Here is a 14,004-nt window from a genome sequence, read left to right as displayed (position 1 = left end):
ACTGTTTCAAGAACATTTACAGGAGAACATCAAGCTAACAATCTGTTAACTGAAGAATAACAAAAGTCAGGTGATGCAATAAAACACAGTGGATTTTTTTTTTTTAAAGAACATATCTAATGAGCACGTCAGAGTTTGAGATGTTATGTTATGAGCACTCATGAAAAGAGCTGTTCATGCCAGAAATCCTAGAAATATTGAATTGAACTGAACTGAAATAGTGTTTTAGCAAGTAAAAATCTAAAATCCCTCCTTACTGCGGTGCAAGTGTCAAGAACAGCTACTGGAAACATGTGGAGGAGGTTATTGTTGAAAAAAAATATCACTGTATTAGGCTGTGCATGTCAGCACATGTCACTGGGTATTGCTTTCCAACAGTCACTGTAGCAATGTTTAGCTGCCTCTGCGCCTATGCTCAGGCTTATGTCTCAGATGGAACCCACCTTTTATTAAGGAACTGGGGATGAAAATGTGCCTTTGGGATTGTTGATATGACAAAATATTTGGTTTTGGTTTAAATTATTCTGTAATTACATTATCAACTCCAATTAGGTGAAGCTGGTCTTCAACCTTCCAGTGTGTTCCACAATAGTATTAGAATTAATGCTATTAATTGCTGTTCTTGTGGTTGCACTTATTTTCTGTAGATCTTTGAGAAGTTACGAGAAAGCACTTACCTCTATCTGTATCGTAGAGGTACACAAACTTCTCCCATCTATAATAGGTCAGGAGACTAAGGACGGCCCCCTTTAGGGGCGGGCGCATCTGGATGACAAACTGGACGTCAGAGTCGATTGGATAACTGGGAGTAATGAAGGAAGTGTGGAGGGCGCCACAGAAGGAGGTCAGCGTGTTCATGGACTTCTTATCATAGAAGCCGAAGATGGCGTAGACTCCTCTGGAGAACTGAGAACAGACTGCAATCAGGGCAAGATGAGAGGGAGAGAGAGAAAGTGACAGTGTTAGCTAGCTATAAAAACAAGGACAAAACAAAACCTATTTCCAAAACTATTTACACAGAAAAATTCTTTCAGTGATCATGAAAGAGTCACATTAAAATGTAAGTGAGCCTAGGAATCAAATGACATTGGTCTAAAAATCATGTGAATTGACATGGATGACATGGACGTGGATATGAGGGAGGAGCTAATTCTGGCACATTACACTCATCAGTAGACTTTTGCCCCCTAGCAAAAATTGGATGATGGGTTGATTAACTGTTTCTAATCCTCTCAAGACACTTGAAGCAAATGAATGCAATTATGCACATCTGCATGAAATGGCACCAATTTGACACTCTAGTTTTTAATGGTTTGTTGACCAGTTCACTGTAGTAGTTTTAAATTTGGCGGCACGGTGGTGTAGTGGTTAGCGCTGTTGCCTCACAGCAAGAAGGTCCTGGGTTTGAGCCCCGGGGCCGGCGAGGGCCTTTCTGTGTGGAGTTTGCATGTTCTCCCCGTGTCCGCGTGGGTTTCCTCCGGGTGCTCCGGTTTCCCCCACAGTCCAAAGACATGCAGGTTAGGTTAACTGGTGACTCTAAATTGACCGTAGGTGTGAATGTGAGTGTGAATGGTTGTCTGTGTCTATGTGTCAGCCCTGCGATGACCTGGCGACTTGTCCAGGGTGTACCCCGCCTTTCGCCCGTAGTCAGCTGGGATAGGCTCCAGCTTGCCTGCGACCCTGTAGAAGGATAAAGCGGCTAGAGATGATGAGATGAGATGAGTTTTAAATTTCAGAAAGGTACTCATCCATACTTCCTAACCCATTAAAAAATGAGTCAATTTCAGGATGCTGACACAATCTGACACAATACTCATAGTGAGTGTAAAAGGTGACAGATTAGTTGGATTGCAATAAAAAGGAAAAACAAAGGAAAAGAAAAGCAACGAGCAAATCATCCACTCTGACCTTAACCATGCACCTTTTGTAAATGTGAATGTTCAATTTTGAGGCCACGTTGGCAGTTCTGCTGTGCTCGTGATGACTTGCTTAGGTCCATTACAGTGTTACTTGCACCTTTGAAGCTTTGCCTCTGACACAATACTGCATCCCTAGTGTGAGGTGTACACATGCATGCTGATATATCACTTGGCTCTGTGTGTGTGCTAACAGTTCTACATTAGTGACAGGCTGAGAGCAGTGGGTGCATGTGTGTGTATGTGTGTGTGAGAGAGAGAGTGTATGTGCGTGTGTCCGTGCAGCGGCTCACTCCTTGAGGCATTTCTGACAGTGCCTCAGTGCTTTTACCTCAGTTTACTCGTAATTGGGGCCAGCACTGGCATAGCCTCTCTCCCAAGAGAAGAATTGTCGACTGACTCTTTCCCTTCAGCTGTTCTGGACTTATTAGACTAGCCTTTGAACAAGTGCATGCTACTTCGATAAATATGCCTCTGAATGCCTGCTGCCTTGCTGTTCTGATTGAAAGGCCTTTTTTTTTGTACTAGCCTGCCTTTCCCACTGATCATCTGGACACTCCCTTAAGCTTACATGTTCTTGACGGTGTAGCGCTTTTCGTTTTTTGAATGCCTCCTGTTCAGATTGTATCAGGGAATACTGTTTGATTGCCTGTCTGGAGACTGACTAGACATGGATGTTTACTGGTACTATTGCGAGGGAGGCCATGCCAAATAATTCCTTTGCTCTTCATATCATTCTTCTATGTAATTAGGAGAAAACTGATATAAATGTTAATTAAAAACAAACAAACACAAAAACTCAGTCAGAGGTTTGTGACAAAGTCCAAGCTCATTGTTTTTCATGAGACATAGTCACATTTTAATAATGTTTGTTTATTCTGTGTTGACTTGAGTTGTCATGGTTTCACGGTTAGTCACAGTGTATAATTGGAGGGTTATTTTATAGATTAAAATGCATGCCACATTTCCTTTCAACCAATCTCACGTTCAGGTTTTAATGGCAGTGGGCCGCAAGCTGAATATTAAGGGATTTAGGCATAAAATGTTCATACAAGCATTTACACAAGTAATTTGATATTCATGGAAGTCCCCTAAATTCTGAAAAAAGTTCATATTCTACTCCTGCCTATGTGTACATTTACTCATAAGCACACTAAGGTAAACTGTCACTTGACTGACCTCAAATCATACACTTTGTATGGATTACTATTACTTTTGAATGTGGAATACATTGTCAAGTTTAACTGCTTATTTTATTATATTTATAACATTTAGCAGACGCCCTGATCCAAACCAAATTATCGAAGTGCTTTGGAGTCTATTAATAACACATACTCATGTTAGTTTACTAGATCAGGGATTAAAGGTAGACGGCCTTTTGATTTCATAAAATCTGTGAAATTTAGTTCCCTCTGAAATTTGGTAATTGTGATATATGTTTATTTCTGTAACATCTCACAAAATATCATGCCATTCTGTGGCTGGGAAGTTATTTAAGTTGAGGGTATTCCCTAGTGGGTGGCACAGTGGTATAGTGGTTAGCACTGTCGCCTCACAGCAAGAAGGTTCTGGGTTCAAGCCCAGTGGCTGACAGGGGCCTTTCTGTGTGGAGTGTACATGTTCTCCCTGTGTCTGCGTGGGTTTCCTCTGGGTGCTCTGGTTTCCCCCACAGTCCAAAGACATGCAGGTTAGATTAATTGGTGGCTCTAAATTGACAGTAGGTGTGAGTGTGAATGGTTGTTTGTCTCTATTGCCGCTTTTCCACTACCAACGCGGCTGAGTTGGGCTGAGCCGTGCCGTGCTGAGTTGGGCTGAGTCGAGCTGAGTGGGGCTGTTGGAGTTGCATTTCGACTACAACCGCGCTGAACCGTGCTGGCTGGAAGTGGGTGGACACATTGGGTGGAGTTAGCGAAAGTGGGTGGACGTCACGTGATGTCATTAGGTGGCGCAAACAGTGACATCAGTGAGCTTTTAAGCGGTAGTCTCACGCCCCGTATAGTAAACAATAAACATGGAGGACATGGAGTTGTTAGTGTTGCTGGTCTTGGTGCTGTGGCTTGTTGTCACCGACAACGCCAACAGATACTGGCAAGAGCGTATAGATGAAGCGAGGCGCATAAGGCTTCAGAAATTCTCATAATTCGTAATTCTTCTTCTTCCGGGTTTACGGTGTTTACAGATCCCAGCGTGCTCGCGGGACGTGTGAGGACACTCCTCCTCACCAATCAGTGCACAGGGGAGTGTCTCCTCACGCCCCTAGCCCCACTCGGCTCGGTTTGGCTCGCTTCAGCCCCACTCCAAAACCGTGCGAGTTTTGGGTGCTAAGCAGGGCTGAAGCGAGCTGAGTCGCGCCGCTCTGAGGTAGTCGAAACGCGAGCCGTGTCGGGCTGAAGTGAGCTGAAGCGAGCTGAAGTGATCTGAAAAAGGGTAGTGGAAAAGGGCCATAAGTGTCAGCCCTGCGATGATCTGGCAACTTGTCCAGGGTGTACCCTGCCTCTCGCCCATAGTCAGCTGGGATAGGCTCCAGCTTGTCTGCAACCCTGAACAGGATAAGTGGTTACAGATAATGGATGGATGGTATTCCCTAGCAAATAATGTGCATGAAATCACTCACTTTGCACAATCAAGCAGACAGAGGAAGTCCGGTGTGCGCATGCGCAGGTTTACCTTATTCTTCCTCTTCTTTTGGGTTTTTTGGAGCTAGCATCCAGTGTTGTATTACTGCCATCTACAGGGTTACCTTGACCGTGCACTGACAGTTACATCATTTTGTCGCTAAATGAACGGCTGATCACACAGAGGTTCTTGCTGACCGCCGATATTTATTAGTTTGGAGATAGGCTCCAGCTTGCCTGTGACCCTGTAGGACAGGATAAGCAGCTACAGATAATGGATGGATATTATTATTATTATTATCAGCATAGAAGTGAGTCAAATTAATTTCCACTTCTGTCTTTCAGACTTTATCCTGATCATTCATTTTCTGCTTCCATCCCTCTGTGCACTTGAACTGTTTTGGGTGTCCCTAAATGCAAATGAGATGTATCGGGAACATGCTTGGCTTATCATGGATGATCAAAATACTCATGCAACTATGAGGAAAATCAACTTTTTCTGAGACTTTTATGAATCTTGTGGAAAGTTTTATTTCAGTTTGGCTGACACAGACATTTATACACAGCTTTACTAAAACATTGATGAATGAGGCCCATTGTGATACATACTGACACTGGGCCTCATTTATCAAGCTGGATACAAATAAATTTATTCATAAGTCTTTCACAGGACTGTTTACACAAGAAATTTAGCATTAACCCCCCCCGATTTCAGAAAAATTAAATTCGTATCCTGCTCCGGTGTGTGTGTGTGTGTGTATTTATGCATAAGAAGACAAACTAATTTAAAGCTCATTTGTTTGGCTTAAAATCATATGAATTGCACTGACCTATTATATTTATATATATAGATTTATATATCCATAAGTTCAAATAATGTGGAATTTTTGTTACATACACAAATTTAATTAAACTTTTGTGAAACCCAGTTGTTTCATATTAATGGCATTAACTAGAATAAAATAAGAAATATTATACACAAATGTCAAGTACATGAGGGAGGCAGATGTATGTGCAGAAGTGTTTATACAGTGCGATATATACATGAAGTGCATCAAACACACACTAAAGGAAACAGCCCAAATTGTCAGGCAAGGTCATAAACAAGAAAACAGGCAAAGGGTTGGTCAAGGCGCAAACAAGATCTCATCTCATTATCTCTAGCCGCTTTATCCTGTTCTACAGGGTCGCAGGCAAGCTGGAGCCTATCCCAGCTGACTACAGACGAAAGGCGGGGTACACCCTGGACAAGTCGCCAGGTCATCACAGGGCTGACATATAGACACAGACAACCATTCACACTCACATTTACACCTACGGTCAATTTAGAGTCACCAGTTAACCTAACCTGCATGTCTTTGGACTGTGGGGGAAACCGGAGCACCCAGAGGAAACCCACGCGGACACGGGGAGAACATGCAAACTCCACACAGAAAGGCCCTCACCGGCCACGGGGCTCGAACCCGGACCTTCTTGCTGTAAGGCGACAGCGCTAACCACTACACCACCGTGCCGCCCCGCAAACAAGATGTCAGAGGTAAAACGAGAACCAGGAACAGGAGTCGAGAAACCAGGAAAACCACAAACACAGGAAACAAGGCTCAGTAATGTGTACTGAATGTGGCATAATACTTCGCATTGTATTTGCATCAGCGCAGCCCTTAAATAGCCCAACCCTTAGTTCTCTAATAGAGTTCAGGTGCGCCTTGTTCACGGTGCACATGCTGGAACTTACTCGGTGCGCAAGCAGCCTGAGGCACGCCTTCTGGTGTACATGCCACAGCGCGTAGGTCTGACAGAACCCCCTCCTAAAGAGCTCCCTCTGGGAGTGAAAATCCATCATACTTGGCCCCGGTGGGGGTTTAGGCTCAGGCTCTGGACATGACTTGGGTTCTTGGCTAGGAGTAGGCCTGACCTCGGGACTAGACGTGGACTCTGGACTGGACTCATGCTCTGACAATGACATGGACTCTGGACTGGGCTCGAGCTCTGTAGATGACTCTGGACTGGACTCGAGCTCTGTAGATGGCTCTGGACTGGGCTTGGTTACAGGCTCAGGCTCTGGACTGGACTCGGGCTCTGTAGAGGTCTCTGGACTGGACGTGGGCTCTGATGCTGGCTCTGACACTGGCTCCAATGCTGGCTCTGGAGTAGACTCCGACGCAGGCTCCAACACTGGAGCGGGCCCTGACGCAGGCTCTGGCACTGGAGCGGGCCCTGATGCAGGCCCTGGCTCTGCCTCTGGCTCAAGAACAGACACTGGTGCTGGCTCTGGCTCTACCTCTGGCTCAGGAGCAGACACTGGTGCTGACTCTGGCTCAGAAGCAGTCACTGGTGCTGACTCTGGCTCTGCCTCTGGCTCGGGAGCAGACACTGACTCTGGCTCTGCCTCTGGCTTGGGAGCAGACACTGGTGCTGACTCTGGCTCCGCCTCTGGCTCAGGAGCAGGCGCTGGTGCTGGAACAGGAACAGATGCTGGCACGGGTTCAGGCATGGATTCAGGTGCTGGTTCTGGCTGAGAAACCAGCTCAAACGAGGCAGCCTCCTCTGCTGTCTCGGCCACTGGAGGGAGTGCGGGGATGATGGTCTCCTCAGCTGAGTTGGCCACTGGAGGGAGCTCAGAAGCAACGACCTCCTCAGCTGAGTTGGCCACTGGAGTGGTTGCCTTTAGGAGGCACTCTAGAGCAATGGCCTCCTCTGCTGCATTAACCACTGGCCTGATTGCCCCTCCCCAAAAATTTTCAAGGGGTTCCTCCTTTGCTCATGATTCATATATAAACTTGCATATGTATGTGACAGAAGCGTTTATTATAATACAGTGTGGTATATACATGAAGTGCATCAAACACACACTAAAGCACAGTCCAAATCGGCAGGCAAGGTCATAAACAAGAAAACAGGCAAAGGGTCGGTCGAGGCGCAAACAGGATGTCAGAGGTAAAATGAGAATGAGAACTAGAACCAGGAACAGGAGTCGAGAAACCAGGAAAACCACAAACAGGGGAAACAAGGCTCAGTAATGCGCACTGAACGTGGCATAATACTTCGCATTGTATTTGCACCAGCACAGTCCTTAAATAGCCCAACCCTTAGTTCTCTAATAGAGTTCAGGTGCGCCTTGTTCACTGCACGCGTACTGGAGCTTACTCGGCGCGCATGTAGCCTGAGGCGCGCCTTCTGGTGCACGCGCCACAGCGAGCAGGACTGACAACAAAAAAGTAAAGAAAGCAAGCTAACATACATTTTGAGGGATTTCTGAATGAGAGTTACAGAGACACTTCACTATTAATTAAAAAAAAATTAAATAAACATAGCAGTTTCATGTCAATCTTTTCAACTCTCTTAATTAATTCTAATTCGCCTTTGCTGTAATTTGGCTCCAGATTTTGGCCTTTCAGGTGCTGTTGCATTGGTAAATATATTTTCATTGGCATGGATGTGAGTCAAAATGACTTCTTCTTACTCTTGAGAAAGTCTGTTTTTACTCTTTGCTTGTCATTTCAGCTGTATGAAATTAACCTTTTATGGAGTTTTGTGGGTGGCACCAAATGCAAATCAGCTGTGCTGTGCATGCACCTGGCAATTTACAGGTGATTGGCATTCATCAACACATGCATGTAAGCATCAAGAGTTTCTTCTTTTTTCTTTTTCATTTATAAATATGGCAGAAATGTTTTGATTTTTAGATTGGCTTACACTTTTACACAACTTCAGGGGTGATAGCGTTCCGGCACCGCGCCGGATTTCCGGCGTACCGTGGCTGGGGAAAAAAAAAAATCTAGTTCGCCCATTGTCCTGTGTCATTCTGAGATGCGCAGATAGACAGTAAAGGGAATTCGCATGATATGGAACTAGTGGGAAAAAAGTGCCGTCTACTGTCTATCTGCGCATCTCAGAATGACACAGGACAATGGGCGAACTAAATTTTTTTTTTTCCCCAGCCACGGTACGCCGGAAATCCGGCGCGGCGCCGGAACGCTATCACCCCTGCAACTTTCCTTAAAGACTAATAAAGGAGGCACAATATAAGAGATTTTATGGAAAATTCATTCTCAAAAATAGCTTTTGGACTGGACTACCTGTGGAGGTGTTTTACATGTGGAGGTGGGATAGTGTAATTATTCCCAAAGTATCTTTGGGGTTTTAGTCCTGTCCAATTCAATGTCAGTAATTTTTAGTGGAGTCTGGAATTTTAAGTGTCTGGGAAAATTACACTATTTTTTAAATTTAATTTAATTTAATTACAAAATTTTACTGACCATAGAAATAATCCTAGGTAATATATATCCTGTAGGAAAAGAGGATTTGTGCTTTTTCTTCAGTATAAAGACACTCCAGGGTGGTACGGTGGTGTAGTGAATGTCGCTACTGTCGCCTCACAGCAAGAAAGTTCTGGGTTCAAGCCCAGTGGTCGGCGGGGGCCTTTCTGTGTAGAGTTTGCATGTTCTCCCCATGTCTGCGTGGGTTTCCTCCAGGTGCTCCGGTTTCCCCCACAGTCCAAAGACATGCAGGTTAGGTTAATTGGTGACTCTAAATTGACTGTAGATGTGAGTGTGAAGGGTTGTTTGTCTCTATGTATCAGTCCTGCGATGATCTGGTGACTTGTCCAGGGTGTACCCCACCTCTCGCCCATAGTCAGCTGGGATAGGCTCCAGCTTGCCTGTGACCCTGCAGAACAGGATAAGCGGCTATAGATAATGGATGGATGGATGGATGGATAATATAATATATGGTAATATTATATATTACCACACTCACATCTACAGTCGGCGGCACGGTGGTGTAGTGGTTAGCGCTGTCGCCTCACAGCAAGAAGGTCCTGGGTTCGAGCCCCGGGGCCGGCGAGGGCCTTTCTGTGTGGAGTTTGCATGTTCTCCCCGTGTCCGCGTGGGTTTCCTCCGGGTGCTCCGGTTTCCCCCACAGTCCAAAGACATGCAGGTTAGGTTAACTGGTGACTCTAAATTGACCGTAGGTGTGAATGTGAGTGTGAATGGTTGTCTGTGTCTATGTGTCAGCCCTGTGATGACCTGGCGACTTGTCCAGGGTGTACCCCGCCTTTCGCCCGTAGTCAGCTGGGATAGGCTCCAGCTTGCCTGCGACCCTGTAGAAGGATAAAGCGGCTAGAGATAATGAGATGAGATGAGATGAGACATCTACAGTCAATTTAGAGCCACCAATTAATCTAACCTGCATGTCTTTGGACTGTGGGGGAAACTGGAGCACCCGGAGGAAACCCACGCAGACATGGGAAGAACATGCAAACTCCACACAGAAAGCCCCCTGTTGACCACTGGGCTCGAACCATAGTCTCTTGCCAAATCCAAAATGATGCCAAGTACTGCCTGAGTATTTTATGCAGAAGAATAAAATATACAAGACGTTTAAAAGGACTTACAGAGAAATTATGCTTCCAAGGGTTTTATGTAAGTTCCTAGCACAGGTGTAGCCTACATACTGTACATGTTTTGATTATTTGACCTTCTAATGATCAAACAACTTGAATGGCCACACACCCTTTTTTGTCTGTAACACCCATGCATACATCATGAAGATACTCCCATTTCTGTTTTTATTTCAATATTGCTATTTTGTGCAAAGAAATCATAATTACTACAATGTTATTAAACAAACATACATCCAATAATCTTGTCCTTAGAACAGTCAATGGGTTTGATACTTTTGTGATGCGTTTCACTTGTCCTGCATACTAGCTACAATGAAGGGATAATGAAATGTTGTTGAAGTGATGTCATTAGATGTAGCCATGTCCCATACACAGACTTTCAACATGACAGAATGTAATCACAGGTCCATACACTTCAGACACTCTCGCCTGCACAATCATACATGGGCCACCACAAAGGGAGCATGCAGCTGGAAATGTCAGGGCTGATTACCTGGCTTTTCCTGTCTCTTATCTCCTTCCTTTCTTGCCCTCCTTCTTCATGTCTCTCAGTTTATCTCTTATGTCCTGTCGCTTTTGAATTCCATCACTAATAATTTTTTCCCCCTCCGGAGCACTGAAACAATGTCTGAGCAAAGTCATAAGTGCTTCTGTCGAGGAAGAGAGCAGCAGGCTGGAGTATGGCATTTGCTCTCCTCATGTAAAGATGTAAAATGCTTCAAGCTATTTAATCCAAATGTCAGCAACAGATCTGACAATTCCTCATTCAACACAGTGGATATGACCCTTTGAAAGTCATCCAAGTCATGTTCTGAGAACATTCTGGAGAAAGTTAGCTGTCCCTGATAAGACATTTTCTTTGACATAGTGGGTTGAACTGAACTCATTATATGACACTGAGTGGGTCTGCATGGAGATACATACAATGTAAGATAAGAAGACTTTTATTATCCCACAGTGGGGAAATTTCCTGTTAGTAGCAGCACAGTGGATAGCAGCAGAAGAGGACATATCAAGCCACACAAGTAAAAAAAACAACAACACATATATATAACACACACACATTAAAAATAAAAAAAATTATAGGTAAAAATAGATAAATAAAAAAGGCACTGTGGCAGCGGGGGCGTGGTCAAGCGCCGGTCTGTGACAGGAGGGCGGAGTCAGGGAAGGTAAGTGGCAGAATCACTACACCTGATGTGAATTAACCTGTGTTTGTGTGTGTCTTCCCAGTGACCTCGCCCTACTTAAGGAGGGAGAGCGTAGAGCAGAGGAGCTCATCCCCGAACCAGACGCCGGTCATGTGTGTCTGTCTGTCTGTGTAAAGTACGAGTTGTTCACTGAAAAGTGTGGCAATAAAATGCCTGTTTTCAAACCTGATCTCTGTCCTGCCATCCTCTGTGCTTCGCCCTTCGATAGAAACGTTACAGTGGTGCTGAAACCCGGGACTGGAGCACAGCAGCCAAACAGCCCCATGGAGTCCTCCCCATTCGCCGAACTGGTCCATGCCCTCGCCACGGCCCAGCAAAGCCAGCACCAGGCACTAGTCACGCTCCGAAAGGAGCAGGAACAGCGGTTCGAGGCCCTGGTGTTGGCCCAGCAAGAAGATCGTCAGGCATTCCAGCACCTCCTCGCGTCAGCGGGGTCCACCAACACTCCCACCGCGGGCTCGTCCCCCCTCACCCTAACAAAGATGGGCCCGCAGGACGACCCCGAGGCATTCATCACGCTCTTCGAGCAAGTCGCGGAGACCTCGGGGTGGCTGATGGAGCAGCGCGCGGCGCGCCTCCTCCCCCTGCTAACGGGAGAGGTGCAGCTGGCCGCGCTACAGCTCCCCGCCGACCGCCAGCTGGCCTACACAGACCTTCGCCGGGCCGTCCTCCAGCGTGTGGGGCGCACCCTGGAGCAGCAGCGTCAGCACTTCCGCACTTTGCGCTTGGAGGAAGTCGGCCGGCCGTTCGCGTTTGGCCAGCAACTCCGGGACGCCTGCTGGTGGTGGTTGAAGGCCGACAACCGCAACGCCGAGGGGATCATCGACCAGGTGGTACTGGAGCAATTCGTCGCACGCTTGCCAGCAGGAACCGCGGAGTGGGTCCAGTGCCACCGCCCGGCGTCGCTGGATCAGGCAATCGAGCTGGCGGAGGACCATATGGCGGCTGTCCCAGTGGCAGGACAGCAGACAGCCTCTTCTCTCCTCTTCTCTTCTCTCTCTCTCTCTCCCTCTCCTCCTGTGTCTCGTCCTCGCCCCATTCCCCCACCGCGGGGGCCGGCGCCACCTGTGCCGGCCCGCCGCACCTGCGGTGCCCTCCCGTTTCTCCCTTCTGTGTCTGTCTCTCCCCCTCCAGGTGAGTGAGCCCCAGAACACCGGTGCGGAGAGGAAGCCCGGGCCGGTTTGCTGGTGCTGCGGGGAGCCGGGCCACCTCCAACAACAGTGCACGGTAATGGAGGTGGGCATGGTGGTTTGGATCCCCGATGCGCCAGGAGCCGCCCTCGATCGGGCCGGAGTGTATCGCATACCGGTGAGTATTCAAGGGGATACATATCAGGCATGGTGGATTCTGGATGTAATCAGACCTCAATTCACCAAAGCCTGGTGCAAAACGAGGCATTGGGGGGAGCACAGGGGGTAAAGGGTCCTCCGCCCCCACGCCACCTATGCGGCCGCCTACCTCGACGACATAATCATCTATAGTAATGACTGGCCTAGGCATCTGGAACATCTGACGGCCGTCCTTAGGTCGCTGAGGCGAGCGGGTCTCACAGCCAACCCGAAGAAGTGTGCGATTGGGTGGGTGGAAGTATGGTATCTGGGCTTCCACTTGGGCAACGGGCAGGTGCGTCCCCAAATTAACAAGATCGCAGCAATTGCGGCCTGCCCGAGGCCCAAGACCAAAAAGGGGGTGAGACAGTTCCTGGGGCTGGCTGGCTATTATCGGAGGTTTATACCTAATTATTCAGACGTCACCAGCCCACTGACTGATCTCACTAAAAAGGGGGCACCAGATCCGGTCCAGTGGATGGAGCAATGCCAGCGGGCTTTTTCTGAGGTAAAGGCCGCACTGTGTGGGGGGCCACTTTTACACTCCCTTGACTTTTCTCTCCCCTTTATGTTGCAGACGGATGCGTCGGACAGAGGGTTGGGGGCTGTTTTGTCCCAGGAGGTGGAGGGGGAGGACCACCCAGTCCTATACATCAGTAGGAAGCTGTCGGTGCGTGAGGGGCGCTACAGCACAATAGAACAAGAGTGTCTGGCAATCAAGTGGGCGGTCCTCGCCCTCCGTTACTACCTGCTGGGGCGCCCTTTCACCCTCTGTTCGGACCACGCGCCCCTCCAGTGGCTCCACCGCATGAAGGATGCCAACGTGCGGATCACCCGTTGGTATCTGGCACTCCAACCCTTTAATTTCAAGGTGGTCCACAGGCCGGGGGCGCAGATGGTCGTGGCGGACTTCCTCTCCCGTCGGGGGGGGGGGGGGGGGGGAGTTGGCTGCAGGCCGGACGGCCTCCTGGCCTGAGTCGGGCGGTGGGGGTATGTGGCAGCGGGGGCGTGGTCAAGCGCCGGTCTGTGACAGGAGGGCGGAGTCAGGGAAGGTAAGTGGCAGAATCACTACACCTGATGTCAGTTAACCTGTGTTTGTGCGTGTCTTCCCAGTGACCGCACCCTACTTAAGGAGGGACAGCGTAGAGCAGAGGAGCTCATCCCCGAACCAGACGCCGGTCGTGTGTGTGTGTCTGTCTGTGTAAAGTACGAGTTGTTCACTGAAAAGTGTGGCAATAAAACGCCTGTTTTCAAACCTGATCTCTGTCCTGCCATCCTCTGTGCTCCGCCCTTCGACAGAAACGTTACAGGCACATAGAAATGTAATGTAACAAATATTTATGCAGTGTTTTTTTCTTTCATTCAATAATATCCAACTGAAGTATTTCTTTCATTCAATAATATCCAACTGAAATATCAAGTCATCCAGCATAATAGATTTAAAAACCATTTCGCAAGAATGTTCTGGGTTCAAACTTCACCTGGTGACAGGGGACTTTCTTTGTAGAGTTTGCATGTTCTCCCCATGCC

The 14,004-nt window shown here is 47.6% G+C and overlaps 1 protein-coding gene across 2 annotated transcripts in view; it reads right to left on the bottom strand.

The window, feature by feature from the left end:
- Positions 1 to 14,004, bottom strand: part of gria3b (glutamate receptor, ionotropic, AMPA 3b) — a 476,246-nt gene that overhangs the window by 341,196 nt on the left and 121,046 nt on the right. For both annotated transcript variants that reach the window (XM_060927491.1, XM_060927492.1), the window contains exon 3: positions 678 to 917. In XM_060927491.1, the coding sequence (XP_060783474.1) occupies positions 678 to 917 (240 nt within the window). The remainder of the gene's footprint in view (positions 1 to 677; positions 918 to 14,004) is intronic.

Source organism: Neoarius graeffei, chromosome 8 (genome assembly GCF_027579695.1).
Source record: "Neoarius graeffei isolate fNeoGra1 chromosome 8, fNeoGra1.pri, whole genome shotgun sequence".
NCBI lineage: Eukaryota > Metazoa > Chordata > Actinopteri > Siluriformes > Ariidae > Neoarius > Neoarius graeffei.
Note: the sequence above shows the minus strand (reverse complement) of the source record. Positions and strands in the feature narration are given on the sequence as shown.